At 40.7% G+C, this 23,171-nt stretch overlaps 1 protein-coding gene across 2 annotated transcripts in view; it reads right to left on the bottom strand.

Moving 5' to 3' along the window:
* OCA2 (OCA2 melanosomal transmembrane protein) overlaps positions 1-23,171 on the bottom strand; it is a 183,289-nt gene that overhangs the window by 152,654 nt on the left and 7,464 nt on the right. For both annotated transcript variants that reach the window (XM_056489564.1, XM_056489573.1), the window contains exons 3-4: positions 6,332-6,387; positions 5,119-5,405 (exon numbers count right to left, since the gene is read on the bottom strand). In XM_056489564.1, the coding sequence (XP_056345539.1) occupies positions 5,119-5,387 (269 nt within the window). In that variant the 5' untranslated portion in view covers positions 5,388-5,405; positions 6,332-6,387. The remainder of the gene's footprint in view (positions 1-5,118; positions 5,406-6,331; positions 6,388-23,171) is intronic.

The following is a 23,171-nucleotide window of genomic DNA, read 5'->3' as shown; positions in this document are numbered from 1 at the left end:
AATGTGAATAATTATAAGAAATTAGCACAGAGATGATGAATAACACAAAGCAACAAAAAATTAAACAACTTTGAACACAGAGAAACTTACAATGAGTGGAGCCTATTTCTGTGTGTTTTATTAACAGCAGAAACTATGTCAAAATCAGTCTTTTGCTGAACACACCGCTTTTGCTCAAATGAAGTAAAACACTCTAAGTTACTTCATACAACTACCTTTCAGTCTTCCTTCTGTTACCATGGCAAGATAAATTTTTCCCAGGAAATGCAGAACAGTAAGTTAGATAGGGCAGCAGAGCCCTATAATAACTTATTTATTTGCCTATTGTGCATAATATGGGCTTTCTGCTATACTTTCTACCATTCAACCTAAAGTTTTGCTAAAGCTGCTTATTGCTTCATTTGAGCTTTTCAGGCTTTGAATGGTATTTTATGATATTGTAGAGGACACAGTAGGGAGCTTTAATCTAAGCTGAGTCTCAGCAGTTCCATGCCTCTACACAGTTTGCTCATGATAAGCTGTGTTGCAGCCACATGCCTCCATGTAAGCAAGAAACGTTTGAGAGGGTCTATTTAAAACCAAATGCACCAAACTAAATAAATTAGAAAAGTCAGACTTTAAAACTTCTTCCATATCATTTGTTTACTGCAGTGTCATAACATTTATAGATCCTTATGGGGAATCAAAATACACAACATCCACTACAGATAAGAAATGAGGAGGAAGGCTGAAGTGGCATCGTTCAGACAGCAAGCAAGATAACCATCACTTGAGAAAGATCAAGGTGGCAGTTTGCTGTGAAGTCATCTATCTGTGCTGGACTCTTCTTTAATGTTTGTGTGATTGACATTAAAAATCAGAATGGATCCTACACAAACAGGCAATTATGATGTGTAAATGATGCTTTCTCTGCTTGACTGTTAAACAGATGATCCCATTTTGTTCTAATGATCCTAAGGCTAAGATCAAAATTAGCCTTACGATGCACACAAAAAACCCAGTGGTTTTATTGGTTTAGAGTTTTTTTTTTTTTTTCCTTAGTCTTTTCCCCTGTCTTTTAAGCTGTCAAACAAATTAAAGAAGCTTTTAAATTGTCACATAAATTTTACTTATTTAGACAGCAACCATGTCTTCTTGACATCTAATTCTAAATCTCACAAATGTCTTTTAAAAGTAGCAATACATCAACATAATTAAAAATCAAAATTGAGATTTATAATCCCTTATGGCTAAAGGCATAACTTCACTCTCATGTTGACTTTTCACTATGCAATACCTTATCCTCTTCCAGTTTCTCCAGCAAAGAGGAAATAAAATGGAAATCTTCCTGCTGTTTTGCTACAAACTAAGGATTCAATGGACACTTTTAACTCACTGACCTTCTCACTGCAAACCAATGTCCCTACTGATCCTGAGACCAGAGATTCAGGAAGAGGTGGATTTGGTTGATTGTTTTTATTTTTTACTACATAGGTGAAACTGAGGGACAGGAGAAATGCTGAAAGAAATAGTTTTTCTTGCTGAAACATATTTTCAAGCAGACTAAAAAAATTGAGATTTTTTTTTATTGTCCCATAGATGGATTTTCTTAATGACGCACAAAGAATAAAGAAAAAGTCTTCTAAGGACTATCATATAAAATGACCATAAAACTCCAGGGCCAAGTTCATCCAAATATAGCTTCAGTGGACTAAAGCAAAGTAATTGCTTACATGGAATTAAGAATTAATATTCACCTCATTTCTACAGATTGCCTTTGATGCTCATGAACTCCTAAGACAAAAATAGCTGACTTCACTACCTTCCCATGGATCACAAAGGAGGATTTCAGATTTGGTTCATATAAAACCATGCTGTTAAATTCTTCCCATGCAAATAGCACTGATAATGATGAGACTAAAGGGCCTTTTTTGGGGGCCACATTCTGCACATACAGAGACATGATGGAAGGGAGTAGCCTGTGTCTCTAGGCACAAAGCAGTGTGGAGTCTTCCTGCAAGGTAAGGAGCTCATGAATGTGGTTTGGACCAAGGTCCATTGACTGTAAAGGTCACTTCCATGTAACTGTAACAAAAAGGACCCTGGTCAAGTCATTGTTTAAAGCCTGAGGAATTTGAGAGAACTGAAATATCAAAATGCAAACTCCATTGCCATGTTTTGGTACTTTAAAAGCTGCATTTCTGATAGTCCAAAGTACACCACAGTTCAGTGTAAACATACACCTAGGCCAGGAGCATTCCTGGCTGAACAGGATGTCACTGGAGTTATTTCATGGTCCACTTCAGAAAGGTATGCCTACATTGTCCACAGACAGGTTTATTTCTAGGGAAGAACACTCTGGAAATACAGGATCATTGGAGTGACCACGGTGGATGGTCCAGATCTCCTCACACAGAGCCAAGAGAACCTAAGGCAATGCAGTAAAACCTGGAGTTAGAAGGTACCACTCTTCAACATGAAAAGTAAATGAGAAGGCATTCTGACAGGCAGGCAGCCCAATAGGTACACTGACCACAAAATATCTGCAAGACTGTGTTGCAATCAAAAGGAAATGCTCAGTCCAAAATAGGGTGGACATCTCTGTCTCAGGATAAACGGCCCTGCTTAACACAAGAACACTACATTAAAAGTAATTTTAGAGACCAAGATAAATTCTCTGTTCCATTAAATAGATTCTTTGGAAAGTCTTGTCTCAGTATACATTTGAAAAATTTAGAGAACGTGGGAATCTTATCCTGAAAGATAATTCAGCAATTTAAGTTAAGTAGATGCATTAAAACAAACCATACAGACGTGCCAATTCAGTGAACCACTTTATGGGGAAAAAAATAATAAATTTGGTCTCCTCTTTTTTTTATCATTAGTAATTTTCTTTGCAAGCAGAAGAACAATTTGCATGGAAAGCTAATTCGCATTCTAATGAAACTAATCAAACAACTTGTAACTTTGCAAAAGTTTATCCATGTTTTTATCTGCATTCTATTGGGTAGTCCCAGTGATTTAAGGGTAATTGCTGATATGGAGTGGTCATACAGGTCACATTGATATTTTAATTGCATCTGATGTATATTTGTTAAAATACATGTTAAGGAGAGACTGATAAGTTTAAACTTCATGCAAAAACAATAAATATTGGAAGAGCAAGATACAAAGAACAACAAGAAGAAATTTTGAAAGACTCTTTCCTGAACCCTAATAATACTGCTATAGAAGATTAGATATAAGTTTGTCTGAAAGGGAGCATGGGTATGGGTATTTAATTGTACCTCTATTCCTAAATCATGCACAGTGACTCCAGTTTACTCATCATTAACAGTGTTAGCAAAAGACTCGGAGTTACTCCCTGTGCTCACAGGAAGATGGGCTCCTCCATGACCCAATATTTTTCATCTCTGGCACCTGAGACCACAGATGGCTGCCAGACTGGTTCAGAGGTTCACAGAAGTTGTATATCACCAGTACAAAAATTCATATCACTCACTGAAAAATAACAGGAAGAAGTTTAGCCAGAACAGTGAAAGCTGGTATGTAGGAATACAAATGTGGATTTTGTTCAAGTGGCAGGATAGTAAACAGGAGAGTAAATAGCACTGGCAAACACAGCTGTAGCAAGATATAGATGTGAATTCACAAAAGAAAAACGTTGTCTTCAGATGCACTCAGTCCTTCCCTTCTCTTCCCTTGCCTTCCCTTCGTTTTCACATATATGTTGTAATTACCATGCTCTTTCAGAATAAGACATTAACTCACCTTTCACATACTGAACTGGAGAAGTTTTACAAGATTTGTTTCTATCTGTAAAATTCTTAGTCAAAACAAAAAAATCCTCAAATACTCAAGAAAAAATTCGAAAGGATTTATAGGGCCTTTTTGGTCAAGCTGATAATTTGATTACTTTTTAATATTTGGAAAGCATAGCTGTAATGACTTCCAATTCTCACCCTGACAGAAATACTTTCAGATGCACATTAAAACATTGACTGGGTTTGCTGTAGATTTCTATGCCATACTTATGATGTGTGTAAGTAAGGGGTGCAAAAAAACTCATCCTGCTAGCCTGGCTCTTCTAGGTCAGGGAACTTACCAAAATGCCCCAAACTTCCTTTTTTTCCCAAGATGAGCACATTTCTTTCCAACTGAGATGCAGGGCATGGGACAGATCTCAGCCCTGCTCACCAAACCAGAGATGTCACCAGCACAGCCAGAACTGTGGGGAGCCCCCAGGACTGCACCTCCCACATGAAATGATTTTCCTGATTTGTAGCCACACAACAAAGGTCTCCAGTATTGAGCTCCAGGTATTTCCTGGCACCCTACTTCACAAATGCAGTGTAAGCCATGCTTACTGCAGACACTGCCAGGCAGCACTTCAAGGGCTGTGCTCTACAGGAGTTTGGAAGTGCTGTCACTTCTCTCTCACTTTAGGTTCTGTCACGCCACCTCTAAAGATGCTCAAAACTACCCAAAAAAGTTGTCAGTCCACCCTGGCTGGCTTCCACTCACGGTGGTTGCTGCTGTTTCAAAGCTTTCAAAATCCACCTGAAATATTTTGGGGTCTATAAATTATTTCTAAGTATTTACAAATAGAATTGCTGATTTTGTAGCTGTCACAACAGGAAAGATTAACACCCCTGCACCTTTTCTGATGTGGGAGAGGATGCATGAGGAGCACACAGTCCTTGTCCACTTGATATGTGGTGTGTCAGCTGTCAGAGTCGTGCTATATTGTGCCATTTTAGTGTTTGCAGCCTCAGCGCTAGTGATTCTCTCTACGTCTTTATGATGCCTTTTTCTGAAAGAGGTATAAGGTGGGATGTGAAAACTGCTTTATCTCTGTGTGTTTTCTGTCACCAAGTAGAGAAGAAAAGCCAATTGTCTGATCTTGAAAACACAGCAAAATTGGCCCGTGGTGGCTATTAACGCTGAAATTAGTTTAGAAATCTGGTGATCCATGACCCCTCCACAGCAATTACAACTGCCCTGATGTTCCATTAAGGTTTTTGTTCTTTGTGTCAGTGGGAGAAATATTCACCTAATGAACATACGTATCTGTCCTGTGAGGAAATAAAAATTAATTTTGATTTGGAGAAAAAGCATTCTGTTAGTTTTTATTCTTACCTTCCCTGCATAGGCACAGGAGTGAAATCCTCCCCCAGAGCAATGCAGCCATCCTCCTCTATTGCTGATTTTTCACATAGGGTCTGTGGCTCTCCAAGACTTGCTACCATACCATGATACTCTTTTAATAACTGCAGCTCGTTGCAACTTCTGGTCGCTGGTTTGGCTGCCACCTTTGCAGATAAACTGGTTTGATGTGATGATGTCTGATTCAGCTCCATCTCTTGTTGTCTAGAAACTGTACTGTAATCTTTGTTATCCAAGTACATCTGTCCCTGGGGGGCGTTCTCCTAAAAAAGTGGAAGTAAATATACTAGGATTAAATTGAACTGACTCAATGCTTACTGCATTACAAGCATGTTAAAAATGCCAATCAGATTTCTTTGAGTGCATTTTTGGGTATTCCTCTTGTTCATTTATTTACACCATGAACGATTCCAATGTTTTAAATACCTTTGCAACTTCAAAATTAGCCACTATAAACACTGAATTAGATAAATAGATGGGTCTTCTACTTTTTTCATAACTACCATGATTTTTTTCCCATAAACCTCCCAGTGACTTGCACTGACTTATCTCATAAAATAAGCCAAAATCATCTCTGTATCAGTGGCACAAGAGTCAATGCTGCAGAACATCTTCCCAGCTTAGAAGGGCACTGCTTCACCACCACCACACTGCTGTTCTTCCAGAAACTGTGGTGGCAGCAGCCTCATGGAAGCCATCACTCTCCACCAGCCCTTGTGCTCCCTCAGAAAGCCTGTCCTGCTGCAGATCCACTATGGATGATGGACCCTCATTAAGCACAACAGGTACTTGAGTTTTATGAAGACAGTATGCCATTCCAGCTGTTGTCAGAGGCATTTCTAAAATGTGACTCAAACCTTGATGAACATGAGGTTTTATGATATGATTATTAATGGTGATTATAACAAAAAATAGTGCATAACAATCAAAAAGCTGTTATGTTCTCATGATTAAAATTCAACCTGAAAAGCTATAAAAACCACTTCAAAATCCCATAAAGTGCACAACTCAGACATGACAACTGAATTAAAGATCAGCCTGTCTTAAACACATGCTGTGGAGTTTAATCAGGGAATATTTCAGCATAAAGTGGCAAAGCCACTGCAGAGGACAGCAAGAGCTCAGCAAACATGCCTGTCAGCCTCCAACATCCTTCTGGTGGGGAAGCACAGCCTTGTCAGAACACGTACCTGCTCCTCCTGCGGAGATCTCAGCACAGGACACTTAGGTACTCCTGCAGGGCTGTGGGGCAAAAATAGCACAATAATAGGCTCTGCCTCAGTCCCAGTGGGAGAAATCACTTGAAACTGAAATGACTAACAGCTAATTATGATTTCGTGTAGATTTGAGCTCTCATGGCCTTGCAGATTAGAAAGGAATGGAAGTTACTGAAAAAAAAAGGAAAAGACTGCACATACAAGCCACCACAAACACAGATCTTGACTCCAGCTAAAGGTAGGCTTGCTAACCTAATCTAAATCAGAAATGCCCCAGGTGGCATACTCCTCCCAGTCCTGTATTTCTTTCTATTCTCAATGCCCCTAGTTCTCATCTCCTAATATTTTTCACCTGCTTATAAGCAGATTGACAGACTTTACTCTTCCCATCATTGCATGGTAGCTGGAGTACTGTGTCCAGTCCTGGTCCCCACAATTCAAAAATTATGCACAGTCCAAAGAAGGGCCACAAAGATGATCAAAGAGCTGTAGAATCTGCCCTATGAGAAAAGACTATAGGATTTAAGTATTTTCTGCCTCAGGAAGAGAAGGCTCAAGAGGAACCTCCTTGTAGGTAAAGTAGTTAGACTTTACTTCAACTGTAAAGTAGTTGAAAGGTGAATACAAAGAAGACAGGTTCTCTCTTCACAGCACCCACACAAAGGAGAAAAGAGGCAATGAGTATGAGTTGCATGAGGATAGGTTTCATTTCAATACAAGAAAGAAGTTTTTTGCAGTAACAGCAACAACATCCCCAGGGGTAAAATTTTATCACTGCAGATTTTGAGGGCACAACTAAACAGACCAGATGATCTCACTGAGGCTCCCACAAAAGGCTGGACCAGATGGTCTTTCGAGGTCCCTATCAACACAAGTTGTTCTATGAGAATTGTGCTTTACTGGTTTTCTTGGAAGGGAGAAAAATGAAAGAGAAGGTAAGGAGAGTGTGGTAAACAACTGAAAGAAAGAAGGTAGCATCTATTGCCTTTACAGAGCATAGCTAGCATGCACCAATAAACACTAAAGACACTTCAATCTTCAATGGATTATACCTCTCCTCTAGATATTTCCAGGGATGTCTGGTGTAAGGAGCACAAACCTGGGTGACGTAAAACCAAACATGCTGTCACTGAGCTGGTCCAGGGCTTCTCCATGGCCTGAAAACCACAGAGCTTTTGTGATCAAAGACAAGATCCTGAGTGAAAGTCCTGGAAAGTCAAGTTTGCCACTCCTGCATGGAATCTAAAGCTGAGAGGTGTTGGGAGGGCAAACACACATCACACGGACGCCACCAATGTTTTATTGTCACCTCTGCCCTTCTGACTGCTGCCCTACTAGCAGCAGTTTTGCCTGTTCTAAAATTCCAAACTGTCTTCCTTCCAAAACACAACTTTGAAATGCAAATGCTTCCAATTCCAACTAGAGGAGATAATTGCTTTTGTCATCAATCTCACTTTATATATTTACATACTGGTTTTATTAAGATACTCTGCAAATCATAATAGAGATATCTGCCCACTTATTCCATTTATCATAACATTTGGTTTGTCAGAGTTCCTACTGTGAAAATACACAGATTTTGAAATGATGTCATGCTGTGGAAATGTTAAACCTACAACAGCTCAGGCTGTACTTGCTTTTAAAAGACAAAAATCTGAAGACAACCTCTGAAATTGATCCTGTCTCACCCTCTAAGTGGTTTTTTTTTATCTTGAGGTGAACAGGGACCAAATCAGACAGGCTCTTGTATGTACAAAGCCTTAGCTTGAAAGACATTTATTTTCAGAGTTAATATCAATGAAAAAAATAAAAGAATGTCAAGGACGAGAAGCTTGAGAGAAAAATGATGTCTAATTTAAAACCCATAAAACTGCTTTATTGTACATTCAGAAAAGCTTTGCAAAAAAAAAAAAAAAAAAAAAAAAAAAAAAAAAAACCAACAACATCATTTTGCCACAAGAGGCAGGTTTGATTGTGAATGCTTATGTGGCTAAAACATTGCTAAGGCAACTATCTCCATGGTATCTAAGCTTCTAAGACATCAGTGCATTCAAGAAATTCTCGAATGATCACATCTCTCTGTAGTTACAGAACTTCACTTTTATTTCTTCTTCTTTTCTCTTACCTTGCAATGCCTCCATCAGCAATGACACATAGGTGAGATGCTATCATGTGAAGATAAGGAGAGATTTTAGCCAAGAAAAGTCTATTTTGGGTACATTCTGGAGCTATGCAGCAGCTAGAGTTTTTCAGACACAACTAGAAATTGGTCCAGCAACCACCTATCTTGTGTTTGGCTAATGCAGTAATAACAAATAAATTAAATAAATAAAAGGGCTAATACAGTATTTGAGCTGTGTTTGTCACCCCTTTTCATCCCTTCCATCCCAGCCCAAGCAGCTGAACATCCACTTTAAATGTACTAGTGAAGAAGTAATTATTTCTTTAATTTTTTAGGTACAAATAAGATCAACAGGTTATGTTATTTTATTTAGAGGCTTTTTGCACTTAAAAGTCAAGAATTTAATCTTAGGGTCCACATCTGCTCAAAGTAATACCCAGAAATAATGTTTCCTGTCTTGCTCATCCTATTATTTATCAAAGCCCTTTTCCACCAAGACTGGAAAAAAAGTATTTCTCCTTCACTGTCACCTTCCCATTATCAGGCAGAAACTGAAATTCTGAAAAATTAGTAGCTGAGGAGGGATGTATATATTCTACATCCCCCTCCAGGCATGCATCTCCCAACAGCTTCTTCACAAGTCAGACAGCTGATACTGTCCCTCCTCTGGCAAAGACACCTGCAAGTGGTCACAGCAGCATGGAGGAGAGTAGTTGTTCTTAGCCTGAGGCCATAGAAACTGAGCAAGGCTTTAGTACTGCAGCTCAGAAATCCTCCCACCACAGGCTTATCCTCACACGGCCATTGACACATATAACCCTGGCCCTGCCATCCTGGGGACATGTAGAGGAAAACTCAGCTGAAAATCTACCCCTGAAGTTACAGTCTAAAATCACACACACATACACATACTCCCACAATGCCATTGCCAAAGCATTTATTTATATATATTTATTTTGAGTAAAGGAAAGGTACTGCAGTACTAATGTTGACAGGTTGCAAACAAGAACTCTTGGCATTTAATTGGTGTGTTTTCTCTTACAAATTGGAAGTGTTTGTAGCTCTAGAAAGGCAGAAAGGCTGGTTTGGATACACAGAGTGCGAGAAATCCCATTGACATCCAGGATTTCGCAGTTCATTCCAGTGCTGCTGTTTTCCACAAAACCCTGCCTACCCTACATGTATGATCCCCATTATCTCACAGGGTGATGTTAGAGACTGCAGAGAAAAAAGCTGTGCAGAGCAGATGTCTTGCATGACTGGGAAGACAACAGAACATGGTGTACAGAGTGGGGCTGCTGGACAGCCCACAGCAGATTGTCATTACTGACTCTCCCATGGTTTTGGGGTGGTCTTTTCTTGCCATCCACCAGTGGCAAGAGGAGAGATGGGGGTAAAACTTTCTCATTATGCACCAAACATACAAATAAGACTCCATGAAGTTCCTATCTAAGATTCCTGTCTAAAACTCCCTACTTTTGCTCCCCATGAATTCTTGGCCCACGGCTGCAGGGAGGGCTACACAGCAGCCAGAAGCAGAGTGATGGGCTATAAGAAGTTTTGTCTCCAACAAAGAGACAAAGCAACAAGAAATGATTTCAAGCTGCCCTCAAGAGAGCTGTTCCCAGGTGGTGGTTCCCAGGCACACCCAGCTCTTAAAGCCTTGATACCTTATATTCTCTCTGTCTCACTGGGTTTAAAGTGTTTAAAATACCACATTTGCAGACTGGCAGAACTTAGCTTTCAGCGAGTAGCTACATTTCCTTCGTCAAAAGGAGAGTGTTTGCCTGAGAGCAGTTTGTTTTCCTAATCCATGTACTAGATGGTGAGACTTACTGGATGGGAGCAGAACGGAGCCATTCCCTGTGACCTCACATTCCATGCTGCTGATCTGGGATGGACATCCATGTCTCCAGGAAAGTGAAAAAGGAACCCAGCTGTAGCACCTTGAGGACTTCAGCAGAAGACCCTAGATCCCAGGGCAAGATGGCCTTTGCTGCATTTTAGTGCCTTCCTGCAGCTGGGAGGAGGAACAAGGCTCCTAGGGGCTTCCCAGCTCAGCAAGAGCAGACCTTACTAATGAGACCCTGCTGTTCAGACCCCGCTGTGTTCAGACCTTACTGCTTTGTTTGAGGCAGCAGCCCCTGGAGCACACAGGAGGCTTTGCTTCATTAGAGCCTGGGCTGCTCTCAGGGCTGACAGGGATCCAGCACCACTGCTCCACTTGAAGACTCAGTTAAACAGGGCACAGGAGAAATCTTGCTGTGCTCAGAGCCAAACCCAGCCTCTGCAAAGGGTGAAGTCCCCATCTCCTGATGCTGCTGTAATCCAGCATGCCCGGAGATATGGCACTGCCTCCTGGGGACGGGCATTCCCCAGACTCCCACAGAACTCAGGGGGGCAGGGGACAGGAGGCCTTGCAGGATGGAGGCCCCTCACTGCAGTGAGGTGGTGGCTGGGCTGGGCAGCCCTGAGGAGGGAAGGGATGTTAAAATAAGCGGGTCTGCACCAGAGGGGCGGTGAGGGAAGATGAGGGCTTTGACAGAGTGCACGGACAGAGTTCAGGGGATTATTGCACAGACACGATTCAAACAGCTGAAGGGGGGAGACAATCTGCAAGGAGAAAACAAACAAACAAACAAATAAAAAACACACACAAAAACCAGCCAACCAAAAACACAAACAAAGAAAAAGCCCCACATAACATCGTGAGGAACCCTTCCGCCAGCCATCCGCGGGCGCAGGCTGCCGCCTGCCGGCTGCCTGCCCACAGGCCAGAAACCGGCTTTCCCCGGGAAAAAAACTCCTGAAGGCGAGTCCAGTTTTAAAGCCGATTGTCAGAGGAGTGTCCGTGCCCCCGGGCCAGGGGGTGACTGCAGCAGCCGCCTAATGGTACATGGGTAATTACATCTGTAATCAGTCCTTAAGAATTTCATAGAATCACAGATCAGTTTGGGTTGGAAGGGACTTTACGAACATCTAGTTCCAACCCCTCTCGTGGTCAGGGACACCTGCCACTAGACCAGGTTGCTCAAAGCCCCATCCAGCCAGGCCTTGAACATTGCCAGGATGGGCACCCACAGCTTCTTTAGGCAACCTGCTCCAGTGTCCCACCGCTCTCATAGTAAAAGATTTATTCCTCATTTCTAATCTAAATGTCCTCTCAATTCAAAGCCATTCCCCCTTGTTCTGTCTCTACATGTCCTAGGATAAAGTCCCTCTCCAGCTCCCTTGTAGCTCCTTTGGGAGCTGGAAATTGCTATTACATCTCCTCTTCCCCAGAGCCTCCTCTTCTCCAGGTGGAGCAACACAAACACTCCCAGCCTGTGACCATCAGAGACATGCTCCAGCCCTGCAGCTCCCGGGAGAAACTCCATGGTCCTTCCCTGGACTCCATCCAGCAGGTCCATGTCCTTCATATGCTGGAGGCCCCAGAACTAGACACGGTGCTCCAGGTGATTTTTACATTCTAAGGAGTCTCTTCTGGTTCAATAGAGGATGGTGGAGACTCCCACCATCAGCTGAATATTAAGTGATCATCCTGTTAAAGAATAATTTCCCCATTTAAGCATTGCCCTATGCAAAAGATCCCCATAAATTAGGAATTTTTGGGGGCTGGTTTTGGGGATTTTTTTGTGCTTTTTTTAAAGAAAACCCTCTATTCCCGAGTGTCTATGTGGCAATGACTGGGTCTTGTACAGTATTTCAGTATTTAGTTTAAAGAGTTAGTTTGAGGAGTCCTTTAGAAGAAGTCTTTGCTGAAGGAAGAATGTAAATGAAAAGCTAGCAGCTTGGACTTGTGCTGACCACAAGTTAAGATAAATAGGAGAGAAAAGCAGCTAAATACTATAAACTACAAAACCATAACTATAGCATAAACTATAAATTTTACCATAAACTATAGTTTATGTGCCCAAAGATTCTGGGAGCTGTGTTAGAAGTATGCTGTGTCAGGAGGAGAATGGTGTAATTCTAAAACATACATTTTTGGATTTAGGTCCTGCTTTGGGAAAAAAAAGAGACACACTAGAGATTACTTTCAAAATATAGGTGGAGAACTCTACAGAATGTGCAGCTTACTCTGATTAGAAGATGCTTAGAAACCAGGCAGTTATGAAAGGAAAAAGACTCAGTCTACTTTCTGTCATGACCCAAGTGTAAATCCCAAGAAGGTTTTTTTCTCTGATTAAGGTATGCTTTTTATGCCATAAATTTAATGTATCTGTATTTCCTTAAAAATGTGATAAATATACCATATCTCAAGAAAGAGAAATGGCCTGCTGAGGTGTCCAGGGCCTTTCGTGGCACCTCTGTGCAAGAATGCGAAATGATTCACACTCTTGAGTAAAAACTTCAGCACTCTAACTATGCTAGAGGACTTTTGAGAGCTTTATACTACTTCTCTTTTGCACTTCATAACCTTTCCTTACATGGTCATGGGAAGACAATGAGATCTCACATTCTTAGCTCACTTTGAAGAGCTTCTGTGGGTAACTGCCAAGGTCTCGAGGTAGAGACAGGCAAAAAATGCCCAACTCTGCAGCCTCTGTGAGGGTCTTCAGTCTCTGAAATCTTTCAGTACTTTGAAATCTTCAGTATCTCCCAACAGGTCTTTATTGATTAGTACAGACTGATTATGCTGTTTTCTTTTAGGCATGTCAGACTAAATATATAGCAGTGGTCTGTCCTGTTATTTGGTGCATATGAAGGTATTTTTAGTAATGAGCAAGACTGTAGGAAGAGGTTAATTAGCTGACACTGTATTTGAAATTGTTAAAATAAGCCTGGCTAATTTCTGCTTTGTTTCAGAAATAAAAAATCAGGATGAAAAAGGAATCTCTTTACTGAGCGGGGAGGATGTGGAGGAGTTTCTTAGGTTTATTTTTCTAATTAATATTTTTCTAATAAATATTAGATGTTAATAACAAAATTATTCTTCAGATATTCAAGCTGAACACCAAGCTCCTAAAAACAAAGTGCAAGGAAAAAATGTGTTATTGCCTCCTGGTGTGCCTAGATGATTGTTATTCTCACAATGTCAATTGTTCTTATATTTAACTTGATAAATTGCAGGTGCTTGAAATTGCTTCAATAGCTAGAATACTGATACACAATAAGGGTTTATACCACATTTCTCCTGTCTGCTTTTAGCCTAAATTTACTTCATAGAAAAGGTGATGAAAAGGAGTCTCTTTGCACAAAGGAATTAAAGCCTCCATATGCCTTGGCAGCTGTACAATGGAAAAATGATGCTGCCAACAGGTGCAGAAGAGTAGAGTTCACGATATTGCTGGTTTCTTCTTTATTGCAAACATGCCACAAAGCAGAATAAGACTTTTTCCTGGAGGACCCAGGTGCAAATGGAGGTAACAGTGGGATAGATTTGAAATTTTCAGCTCTCCTCTTTGCCGTAGTATTATCAGGACTTTGGTTTGTGAAAAGCCCATTGGTGCAGCAACTATTTCAAGTGGTAAACAAAGCTGCATACTGTTTTTGATTATATAATTATACTTTTGAAAATTAATGTAAAATTCCCATATGGCTAGAGTTTTTACCTCACTGCAGGTAAAAATAACATGATTTGTTGACACTGACCATAATACATCCAAGATAATTAAACCAAAGAGGGGGCATTAAGGGAGATAAGTATTTTACATAGATTCATTTCCATATTCAATGCTGAAAAAATGTTGCAGGTTTTGTTTACTTTAAAAAAACTGCTTTATCTATTTAAAAAATTGTTTCCTTCCTGTACTAAACAGTTTCATGGCTATATTCAGAAAATATTTATCATTACAGGACAAAATTATTTCCTGTTTTACATTTATTTTTGCAAGCGGTACAAAAATAATATTCTTCTGAGACAGTTATGAAAAAACAAACCATTCCAGGAGCCAGACAGTGACTGTAAAAGGATGTAGCTGTACTCATTTCAGACATCAGTAGTACTTCCTCTTTCCAAGACAGCCAAACGGATTTGGTTCTGTTCCCATCAAATTTTGCTTTGATTTTAGCCAGGAACTGGCCAGACTCAATTGAGATAATAAGTCTGTTTGGATTAAAAATTTCAGTGGTATTCTAATAACCTGTTCTGGTATAAATCAAAAACAGACTGAGCTTACATTGAGCAAGCAAGGGTGAAAATGAAAACAGATGCATTTAGATATTTCTTTTCTGGATTTGGGCACTCTGTTTGCACCCTCCTGCTGAACAGAGCTTTTTACCTCACTTGTTGCAAATGATCCTGCTTTTATGCACATTCGTATTTCTTAGATGCAATTGTTCATTCAAGAGAAGGAAACATAGCATCCTCAATGAAAACTGTTGTGCTGCTGAGGTCACTGGTTCATGTCATAGTCCTGAAAGATTCATTAACTCCTTTCTCAGTTATAAAGCATTCTTACAAAACCAAGAAGCTGAAAACACATACTATGGGATGTAGATTTGTGAAACTGGCAGCTTTCTGGAGTGTTAAAGCTTATGAAAATCCAAATCCAATCTAAAATGTATGGAATGTGAGTCTTGCCTTAGGGCTTTATCCAAAATACTCTGAGATTAGGGAGAGTCCTTCCACTGACTTCACTCAGCTTTGGATTGAGCCTTTCAAAGATGTAAAACAGAGACTTAAAATGCTTAGATTGTGGATGAGGTTTGGTTACAAAAAGAAATTTTCCCAGTTCAAAACTCAAAGGGGAAGCCTAAATAATGGAATCTCAGGTCCAGAAGGTCAAAATTACACAGAGGAACTGGACACTTCATGTCGCCAAGCTGGCAGCATGAGCAGAGGAAATGTGAGAAGGGAAGGACACCAGAGCAGCCCCACCCCTCAGTATGAGTAGCTATGTTCAGCCTGATGTATTTCCATTTCCTATGACTGCTCCCTGCCTACCACAGTGCTCTCCTCCTCCCTCACCCATGGGCAACACTATTCTCATGTTGATGGCAATGTGATTCTTTTATTTAGGTGAAGTGTGAATTATTTTATTTAGGTATCCCTGGGAAGAAGATGCTTCAAATTTAGCACAGAAGCAGAACTTTCACACCACAGTAAATAGGAAAAGCATTAAAATCTCTGAAGGGTTCAAGTAATTTAAACGTTCAGCGACTAGGGATTGCTTTAAGCATTTAAGAGGAGGGGCTGAAGCCACAGCCTAGCAGCTGCTGGAGACAGAATGGAATTTTCTGTTCCTTGCTTTACTATATATTTAAGCTTGTCTCAGGGCTAAGGTGTACCTTCTCTGCCAAATAACATTTTTGTATCAGATTTTATTCAGGAAAGCTATAAATTATTTTCATACTTTGAGGAAATACATTATTGTAGGAACAGGAACAGCCTCTGCTCATAAAAGCACTCAGCTTATGTATGAGAGCACACCTGAGTGTGTGTTTTCCTGACATGGGGAGTGAGGGTGGCCTCTCTGTTCAGATGATCTAAAGCAAGCTGCCCCCAGCCAGTAATTGTGTTTGTTGGCGCTCACGGGAGACAGTGCGCTCCTGGGCAGAAAGTTCACTACACAGGACCGTCATTAGCGAGCCCTTCTGCGAGTCATTCCAAGTCTCCAGAAGGTCTGCAGCAAGAATGCATTTTTGAAGCAGCTGCTTAAAGATCTGAGGGAAACTTGGCTGGAAGAACAGCCACATGATCCTCCAACCCCTCGAGTATTTTTGGCTTTCAGACGCTAAGTCCAACGTGACATGACAGCCTTACACAACCAAAACCTTACCATCAACCAACACAGTGACAGCTAAACAGAATGGGGAAGGAGACATTTACCCACCTTTCCCTGTCTTTATTTACGTTTATCAAAGCTTTTTAGCCTCTAACAGTTCAGGTGGAAGTGCAAACATCCCAGAGTGGCTCTGGCTGTGGTGCAGGGCAGCACACAGCTGCCAGCAAGTTGTCCCGAACATGCATGAGCACTGTGAACATTTTGTGTCAGGACAAACCTACAGGCACAGACAGCTCTGGGCTTTTGAAAACTTTGGATGAGTTTGTTTTATCTGTAGCTCTAGCCCTCTATTATCACACTACTCCTTTAAAAATATGTATTGGAATATAGCCCCTGAAAAATATAATTTGCAGGTTATAGAGTTCAACAGAGGGCTAGAAGAGACTATCACCTTGTCATGTGACAATTGGTGTCACTCTGCTCTTGGTCCCTATCCTTATATTCTGAAAATGACACCCTATTCTCACTGTGGTACAGGTACAAATAAGAGGAAATGAGATAAAACTGTAGGGTGTGACACTCATGCTAGTGGCTTTACTCCCAGCCAGGAAGCTGGAGCTAGATATAGTTGCACTTACTTTAAATCCTATTTCCACAGTCAAAGTGGTGTAAATGAATGCTAGATTTGGTGGGAATAAGGACTATTATCTTCAGAAAGACAAATTGATCTCTCTAAAATTCACAGAATACAGATTTTTCTTTATCCGATACAATCTGGAAATCTTACCCTAGCAGTGATAAGAAAGTGGAAGACAATGACTAGATAATTTTGTGCATCCCAAAGTCTTTAATTTAATCATGTGTCACTCTTCAGGAGATCTGAAGATGTTATGCATTATTCAAAGATACATATGAATTTCACATCAAACCGCAGATATTTGTCTCTTTTGCTCCATACACAATCATTGCTAGAGTATGGATAATTGATGAATAAAATAGTCTTCTTTGGATTTATCAAAGCTTACAAAAATTTCCTCCTAGTAGAAATGGTTCTGAGTTAACAGAGCAACAAAAAAAATCTAAATAATTCTTCTGACAGCCAAGTAGTCTGTATTTTAAAACAAAATATCAGTTATTTGAAAGTAAATCAAGTCTCTTTGATGCTCAGAATTGCAGGTCAAATAATGTATTGTTTAATACAGTCCAAAATTCTTTAATAGGGTTCATGAAATGTGTTCCATCCAAAATTATAAACCTTTTTTTTGGCCGGGGGCGGGGAGGGGTACTTTAAAGCAGTCTGCAGGTAAATACAGACTAATCTTATTACCAGCAAAATCAATGAGTTTCTCATCTGTTTCATTAAAGCAAAAAAGTTGGAGCTCTGGATTAATTTCTACAACAGAGTAAAACATGAGGCTGAACAAAACCAATACACATGAAGAGGGGAAAAGCTGTCTACAATGTGTGAATGACTGATAAACACATGGAACCCATTTGTAAAAGAAAACATAGTTTTGTTTCTTTCAAAATTTAAGAAAAAAAAAAGTAAAAACTGTTTAGCCTCAGTATTGCTGGAACCAGTGCGAGAAGTTTCTCTTTGAGAGCACAAACTCCTGTAGCTTAGGGTTACATGCCCCAAAATTATTGGGGTACCTTTGCTTAATGGGCAGAAATGTAATTTAAATTTTTATGGCTGTAAACAGATTTTAAGGCAAGTCTTCTGGGCCCATTCAGAGAAAACTTCTCTAGAAACAGACCCATGCAAATAATAAGTCCAGCAACAAGGACTGAAGTTGGTTTACAAAAAAAGTTTGAAATTGAAGATACATAGCAAAGGGCTGTGTCCCTGCAAAATGGTCCAGCACTGAACAGACAAAGCAAAGCTACAAACTCCTGCACCATGTAGCAAAAGGTATAAGTGGGTGGGAATTGTAATGTAAGAATTTGTTACCCACCAAGTTCTGGGTAAAGTTCTGGGGTCCCCTTTTGGAATAGAATTTGGAAGGAGGAAGATAGTATAGAAAAAAAGAGCCTTCATGAAAATAACTCAAGGGCTTGAATAATGCCATACCACAAGAGAGATTGAAGGTATTCCATCTGCTCCCATCTGCATTTTTAAGAAAAAAAAAAGTAGCGAAATATGTACTGGGCTACCTTCACAGAGACAAAATATCTGGTTCTAGAAGGCTCCTGAACTTAATGAAAAAGGGATGACACAAAGTGAAGACTGGAAGCTAAAGCTGAAGCCAAATAAATTCAAACAGCAGATACAGCCTGATGTTTATTAATTTTTCTGTCATCACACTGATTAGGTACTGAAACAAACCACTGAGGACAGCAGCCTGGCAATGTCTTCTGGACTGCAGCTATCAGTGGGACATCAGCTTAGATAAGGCATGACTCTCAGTCCAACACTTGGAAAACTGGCTGAAATGTGCAAATGTGTGATAAGAATGTGAGAGGTGGAGTCAAGATTCCCCCTCGAGCCCCAAATGCTATGAAAGCACAGCTGTACAGACTTCCTTTTGGTCTATGATCTCAAATTCATTTGAGGTTCATTTTCCAGCTCAGGAAGTAAATCAGTCTCAGTATCAACTGGAATTTGGTTTTCTAGACCTTAGCTTTGCAGATCTTTGATAGCGATGAGGGAAAACAGAAATGGTTATCACAGCAGAGAAAAGTTGTTTCAAAAATTCTTACAGTAATCTGTTACTTTTGGATTTATAAAGCCTTAGGAGGCTTAGGTGAATAAAAAACATCTAGTAATTGAGGGGGGATTTTTGTACATTTACATGTTTTAAAAGCAATGCTTCTGCCAGCAATTTTCACTGAATGCTGTTATATATAGAGCCACTCAGCAATGAAATAGGAAGCTGTAATCGCACTCTGTATGCTTTGCCAGCCCTTGACATGGGCTGAATGTCTGAGAGGTACTGTATTCAGACCATCTTTTTTTTTCCTTTCTTAATAATAATAAAAAAGATAATAAAAATCTGTCTTCAGAATTTCTCTATAAAAGGGGAGAACTCATTAGGTGAGCGACACACAAAATGCAGAGAGCTTATTATTCTTTTGTGATGAAGATACCAAGTTTAGCCAGACATTGTATTTTAATTGGATTTTCCAGCAGTAAAAGTAGAAGACTCTCAAAATGAGCCCTTCAAGGGAGAAGAGGAATGACTCTGCTTTTTCCCTTTGAGTCCCTGTGCCCAACAGGATGTCTCTGGGTCTTTGGCCCTCCTGATTTCAGTCCCAGTTGATTGGCTCATTCACCTTCCCAGCAGAGGGGGAAGCTGATTATAATGATGACGATGATGATGATGCCTGCAGCTGATCAAGCTGATGAACCAGCAGAAATACCTTCTAATAGGTCATGCCAGAGAGGGTCTTGGTTATGTGCTCCTCTTGTCAGCCCAAATCTTGTTTCAAAACTGAAAGGCCTCAGGCTCTGTTTCTCTTGGAAAGCTGCTAAAAGGGATCCTGTGCCCAAGGAGAGCTTTCTGGGCTCAGTGGGACCCCAGACCTGCCCAGATAGGGTCCCACCCAGCACCCATACATGCACAGATATTTTACTGCAGCTCTTGCAGGGACTGCCCAACAGCCTTGCAGAGGATGTCACTGACTCGAGCTGTGGTTCTAATTCTCTGTGTGGCATAATAAGGGATTCTGGAAAATGAAAGTAGAATGTCTTTTCTTCCTTTTAACACTCAGAGTATGGATAAAAAGCTCATGGCAATCTACTTTCTTACGTAACTTTAACATCTTTTGCTCTTTAATGTCCCTTTCAATGGCAATGAGATCAAGTCTGCAGATCAAAATCAATGAGCAAGTCTGCAGATGGCACAAAGTTGAGCAGCACGGTGACACAACAAATGGAAGGGAGTCATCCAGGGGAACTGAGCAAAGCCTGAGAAGGAGGCCATAAGAACCTCATGAAGTTCAACAAATCCAAGTGCAAGGTGCAGTACCTAGATCAGAGCAGTCCCAGATAGAGGACAAACTGGGAGAAGTAGTCCTTGGGAGCAAGCCTGTGGAGAAGGACTTGCAGGTTCTGGCGGACAAAAAGTTGGACATGACTGAGCAATATGCACTCACAGCCCAGAAAGCAAATTATGTCCTGGGCTGCATCAAAGTCAGTGTGGTCAGCAGGTCAAGGGAGGGGATTCTGCCCCTCTGCTCTGCTCTGGTGAGACCCCTCCTGCAGTGCTGAATCCAGTTCTATGGTCCCCACCACAAGACAGACATGGACCTGTTGGAGCAAGTCCAGAGGAGTGCCAAAAAAACAATCAGAGGGCTGGAGCAGCTCTCCTCTGAAGACAGTTTGAAACAGATGGGGGTTGTTCAGCCTAGAGAAGAGAAGACTTTGGAGAGACCTTATAGTACCTTCTACTACTTAAAGGCAGATTATAAAATGGAGAGGGGACTTTTTACACAAGATAGAGATAGGACAAGGAAGAATGGTTTTACATTAAAACCATTAAACTTCATTGTGTTTTCTGCACACATGCAAATGAACTAGTTTAATATTATTTAATTTGGACCATTTAAGTTAGTGAAGCTGAAGCATGAGTGTCATGGCAGAGTTGAGTCTTAAGCTATAAACAGTAAGGTAAGAAAGAGATGCAAAGAGGTGCTATGAGGAACAGTGAGAGAGAATTGAGAAAAAAGAGTGACTGCTGACATGCAGGAGTTTCATCAGGATCTTATCAGACATGTAACTCAGGATGATTTCCTTACCACTTTCCATACCAAGTGCACAGCTTCTAGCACTTGAACAGCCTCTACGTCCAAGATAAAATATGGACCAAGTATGAAATCTAATGCCGGAAAATGTTCACAGAAAAGTGTATTCTCATGGCATTAATGACCACATAGCCTTTATAAAGACATACACTCTGAAGTTATAACCTTCATATATTGGGCACATATGGGTGCTAGCATGGAGATACACAATACCAAAGATGTCCCATGCTGGCTGGAGAGAAGTGACCAAGTCATGCACAAATTAGTACCTACCCGCTGAGAATTTCCTTGAAAACAGGAGAAAGAGTGTGTGAGGAGTGTCTTCTGATACACCAGCTCCTTGCTCAACACCAGACCGAGGTTTGATTGTATGCAAAGTTATTCTAGTTTTTTGAGACCAGTTGCCATTTAGATTATTGAGAGACTCTCTGGCCTCTAGCTACAGTAACCAGTGCCACTGCAAAGCGAAGTTTGCCTGTTTTCAGGGTTTCAGAGGCTCTGGGTTTTGATTAGGATTTGAAACATCAACTGCATTTGGGTGCATCACACACAGAGAGCGTAAAAGGGAAGCAAAAATTTCAACATGGCTAAAGAGAGACATTAGACAACTGGCTTAGTAAAGAGAAGTACACCATTTCTTCTGGGCTGGAAAAACAGCAGGAGTCAGGAACAGAAACACATTACAATATCTCATATATCACCCTGCACTGGCTTTATCATTCCAAATAGTAATAGAAGAAGACAAAAGTGCTTCCTGAGCCATTTGTGCTACCTCTGTGTTAGTTATTGGTGTGGCACAATAGGAAAGGATCTACAGGGTGAATGACTGGTGCTAAAGACCTAAACAGTACACTCACTATTTACATCTCAGAAAGCTTTAGTGTAGACTATCCCTTGTGTGGTCCCATGGACCCAGCAGTGGTGAGAGCACATCTCTAGGTTAAATCTCAGCTGCAAATATAGTTTGTGCACCCCAAGACTGTTCCCTCACAAAAACAAAAGCACAGCACTGGGGGGTGCTGTATGATTTGGTTCAGACACACACTTCTAATCCATCTTCCAATGCACCCAGTAAGACCGGAACTGGCATCCATGAGTCGTTATAAAAATGGAGGAAAGGAAAATGTGTGAAAGATTATCATCCACATCCCAAAGAGAAAAAACTACAAAGACAAACTTGTAACTATAGACACCACTAGCTGAGAACTCCTGCATAACTGTCCTCAAGCATGGGTTGAAACAAGTCATCCTGTCACCTCTGGCAGGTCCAGATAAAACTGCCATGGATGATGTGGAAAAGTTCACTGCTTAGTGGGTTTACGGAGCTACCAAGGACAATGCACAGAAAACATCAAGGACAAAAAGAAAATTCTTTACCACATGGGACTTTAAAAAGCCCACATTAGATTATTCATTGATATCAAAGCCCACATTGTTCACTGAAATTACTCAGCTTCCTTCTTCCGAAGAAAAATGTCACAGCATTGTACAACACTCAGGAGGTAAGGAATGCTCCCTAACAGCCTGACATGAAATGCTAATGCATCACAGGTCACCAAGGTTACAGAGAGCAACAGCCCTTAGATTCTTAAACAAATAAGAGTTTAACTCTAGATGGTTGTGTATGTGTGATTGTTATATCTCTTTTTTCAAAGATGCTTCTCTGAGTCTAAATTCACATTTACTTGTTTTGAACTCCATTCATTTCCTGGGTTTTTTTTATTTTTACTCAACTAGGAAGATTGCTTGGAGGCAGGCACAAGCATGATGCACTAGCTGCTGCCCAAACTTGCATTTCAACTTAAAAGCCTGCAGCCAAACAAAACAACAAATGCACAGTGACAGAAGAAACTCTCCTTTCATTCCCTTCCTCCCTTGAAGTATTTGCAAAAATATTTCTACTCCAAAACATGTACATTAGATTGCAACACAGTCACTAGGATACGTGATCATGTCAGAATGTCATCTGTGGAGGAAAAACCACAGCAAGATTAAGGTTTAGGCACTACTGAGCAAATCTGCTCATATACATCCAAGGTCATACTTAGAGACTAGCCATCCCAGAACAGCTCAGAGCTACATCCCCTTGGCCCTAAATCCCAATCCCTTCCCCAGTCTACAGAGACTTGCAGCTCTTGAGCAGGTAGCTTTGCTCTCCACAACCCACTGGACTTCCAGGGCATAAACACATCCAAACACCTGCTGAATGCCTGAAAATACCAACTATCCACGACTTTCTGCTGCAAGGAGCTCCTGACCCATGAAATTTCATTG

Source organism: Oenanthe melanoleuca, chromosome 1 (genome assembly GCF_029582105.1).
Source record: "Oenanthe melanoleuca isolate GR-GAL-2019-014 chromosome 1, OMel1.0, whole genome shotgun sequence".
NCBI lineage: Eukaryota > Metazoa > Chordata > Aves > Passeriformes > Muscicapidae > Oenanthe > Oenanthe melanoleuca.
This window is presented reverse-complemented; position numbering and strand designations above follow the sequence as displayed.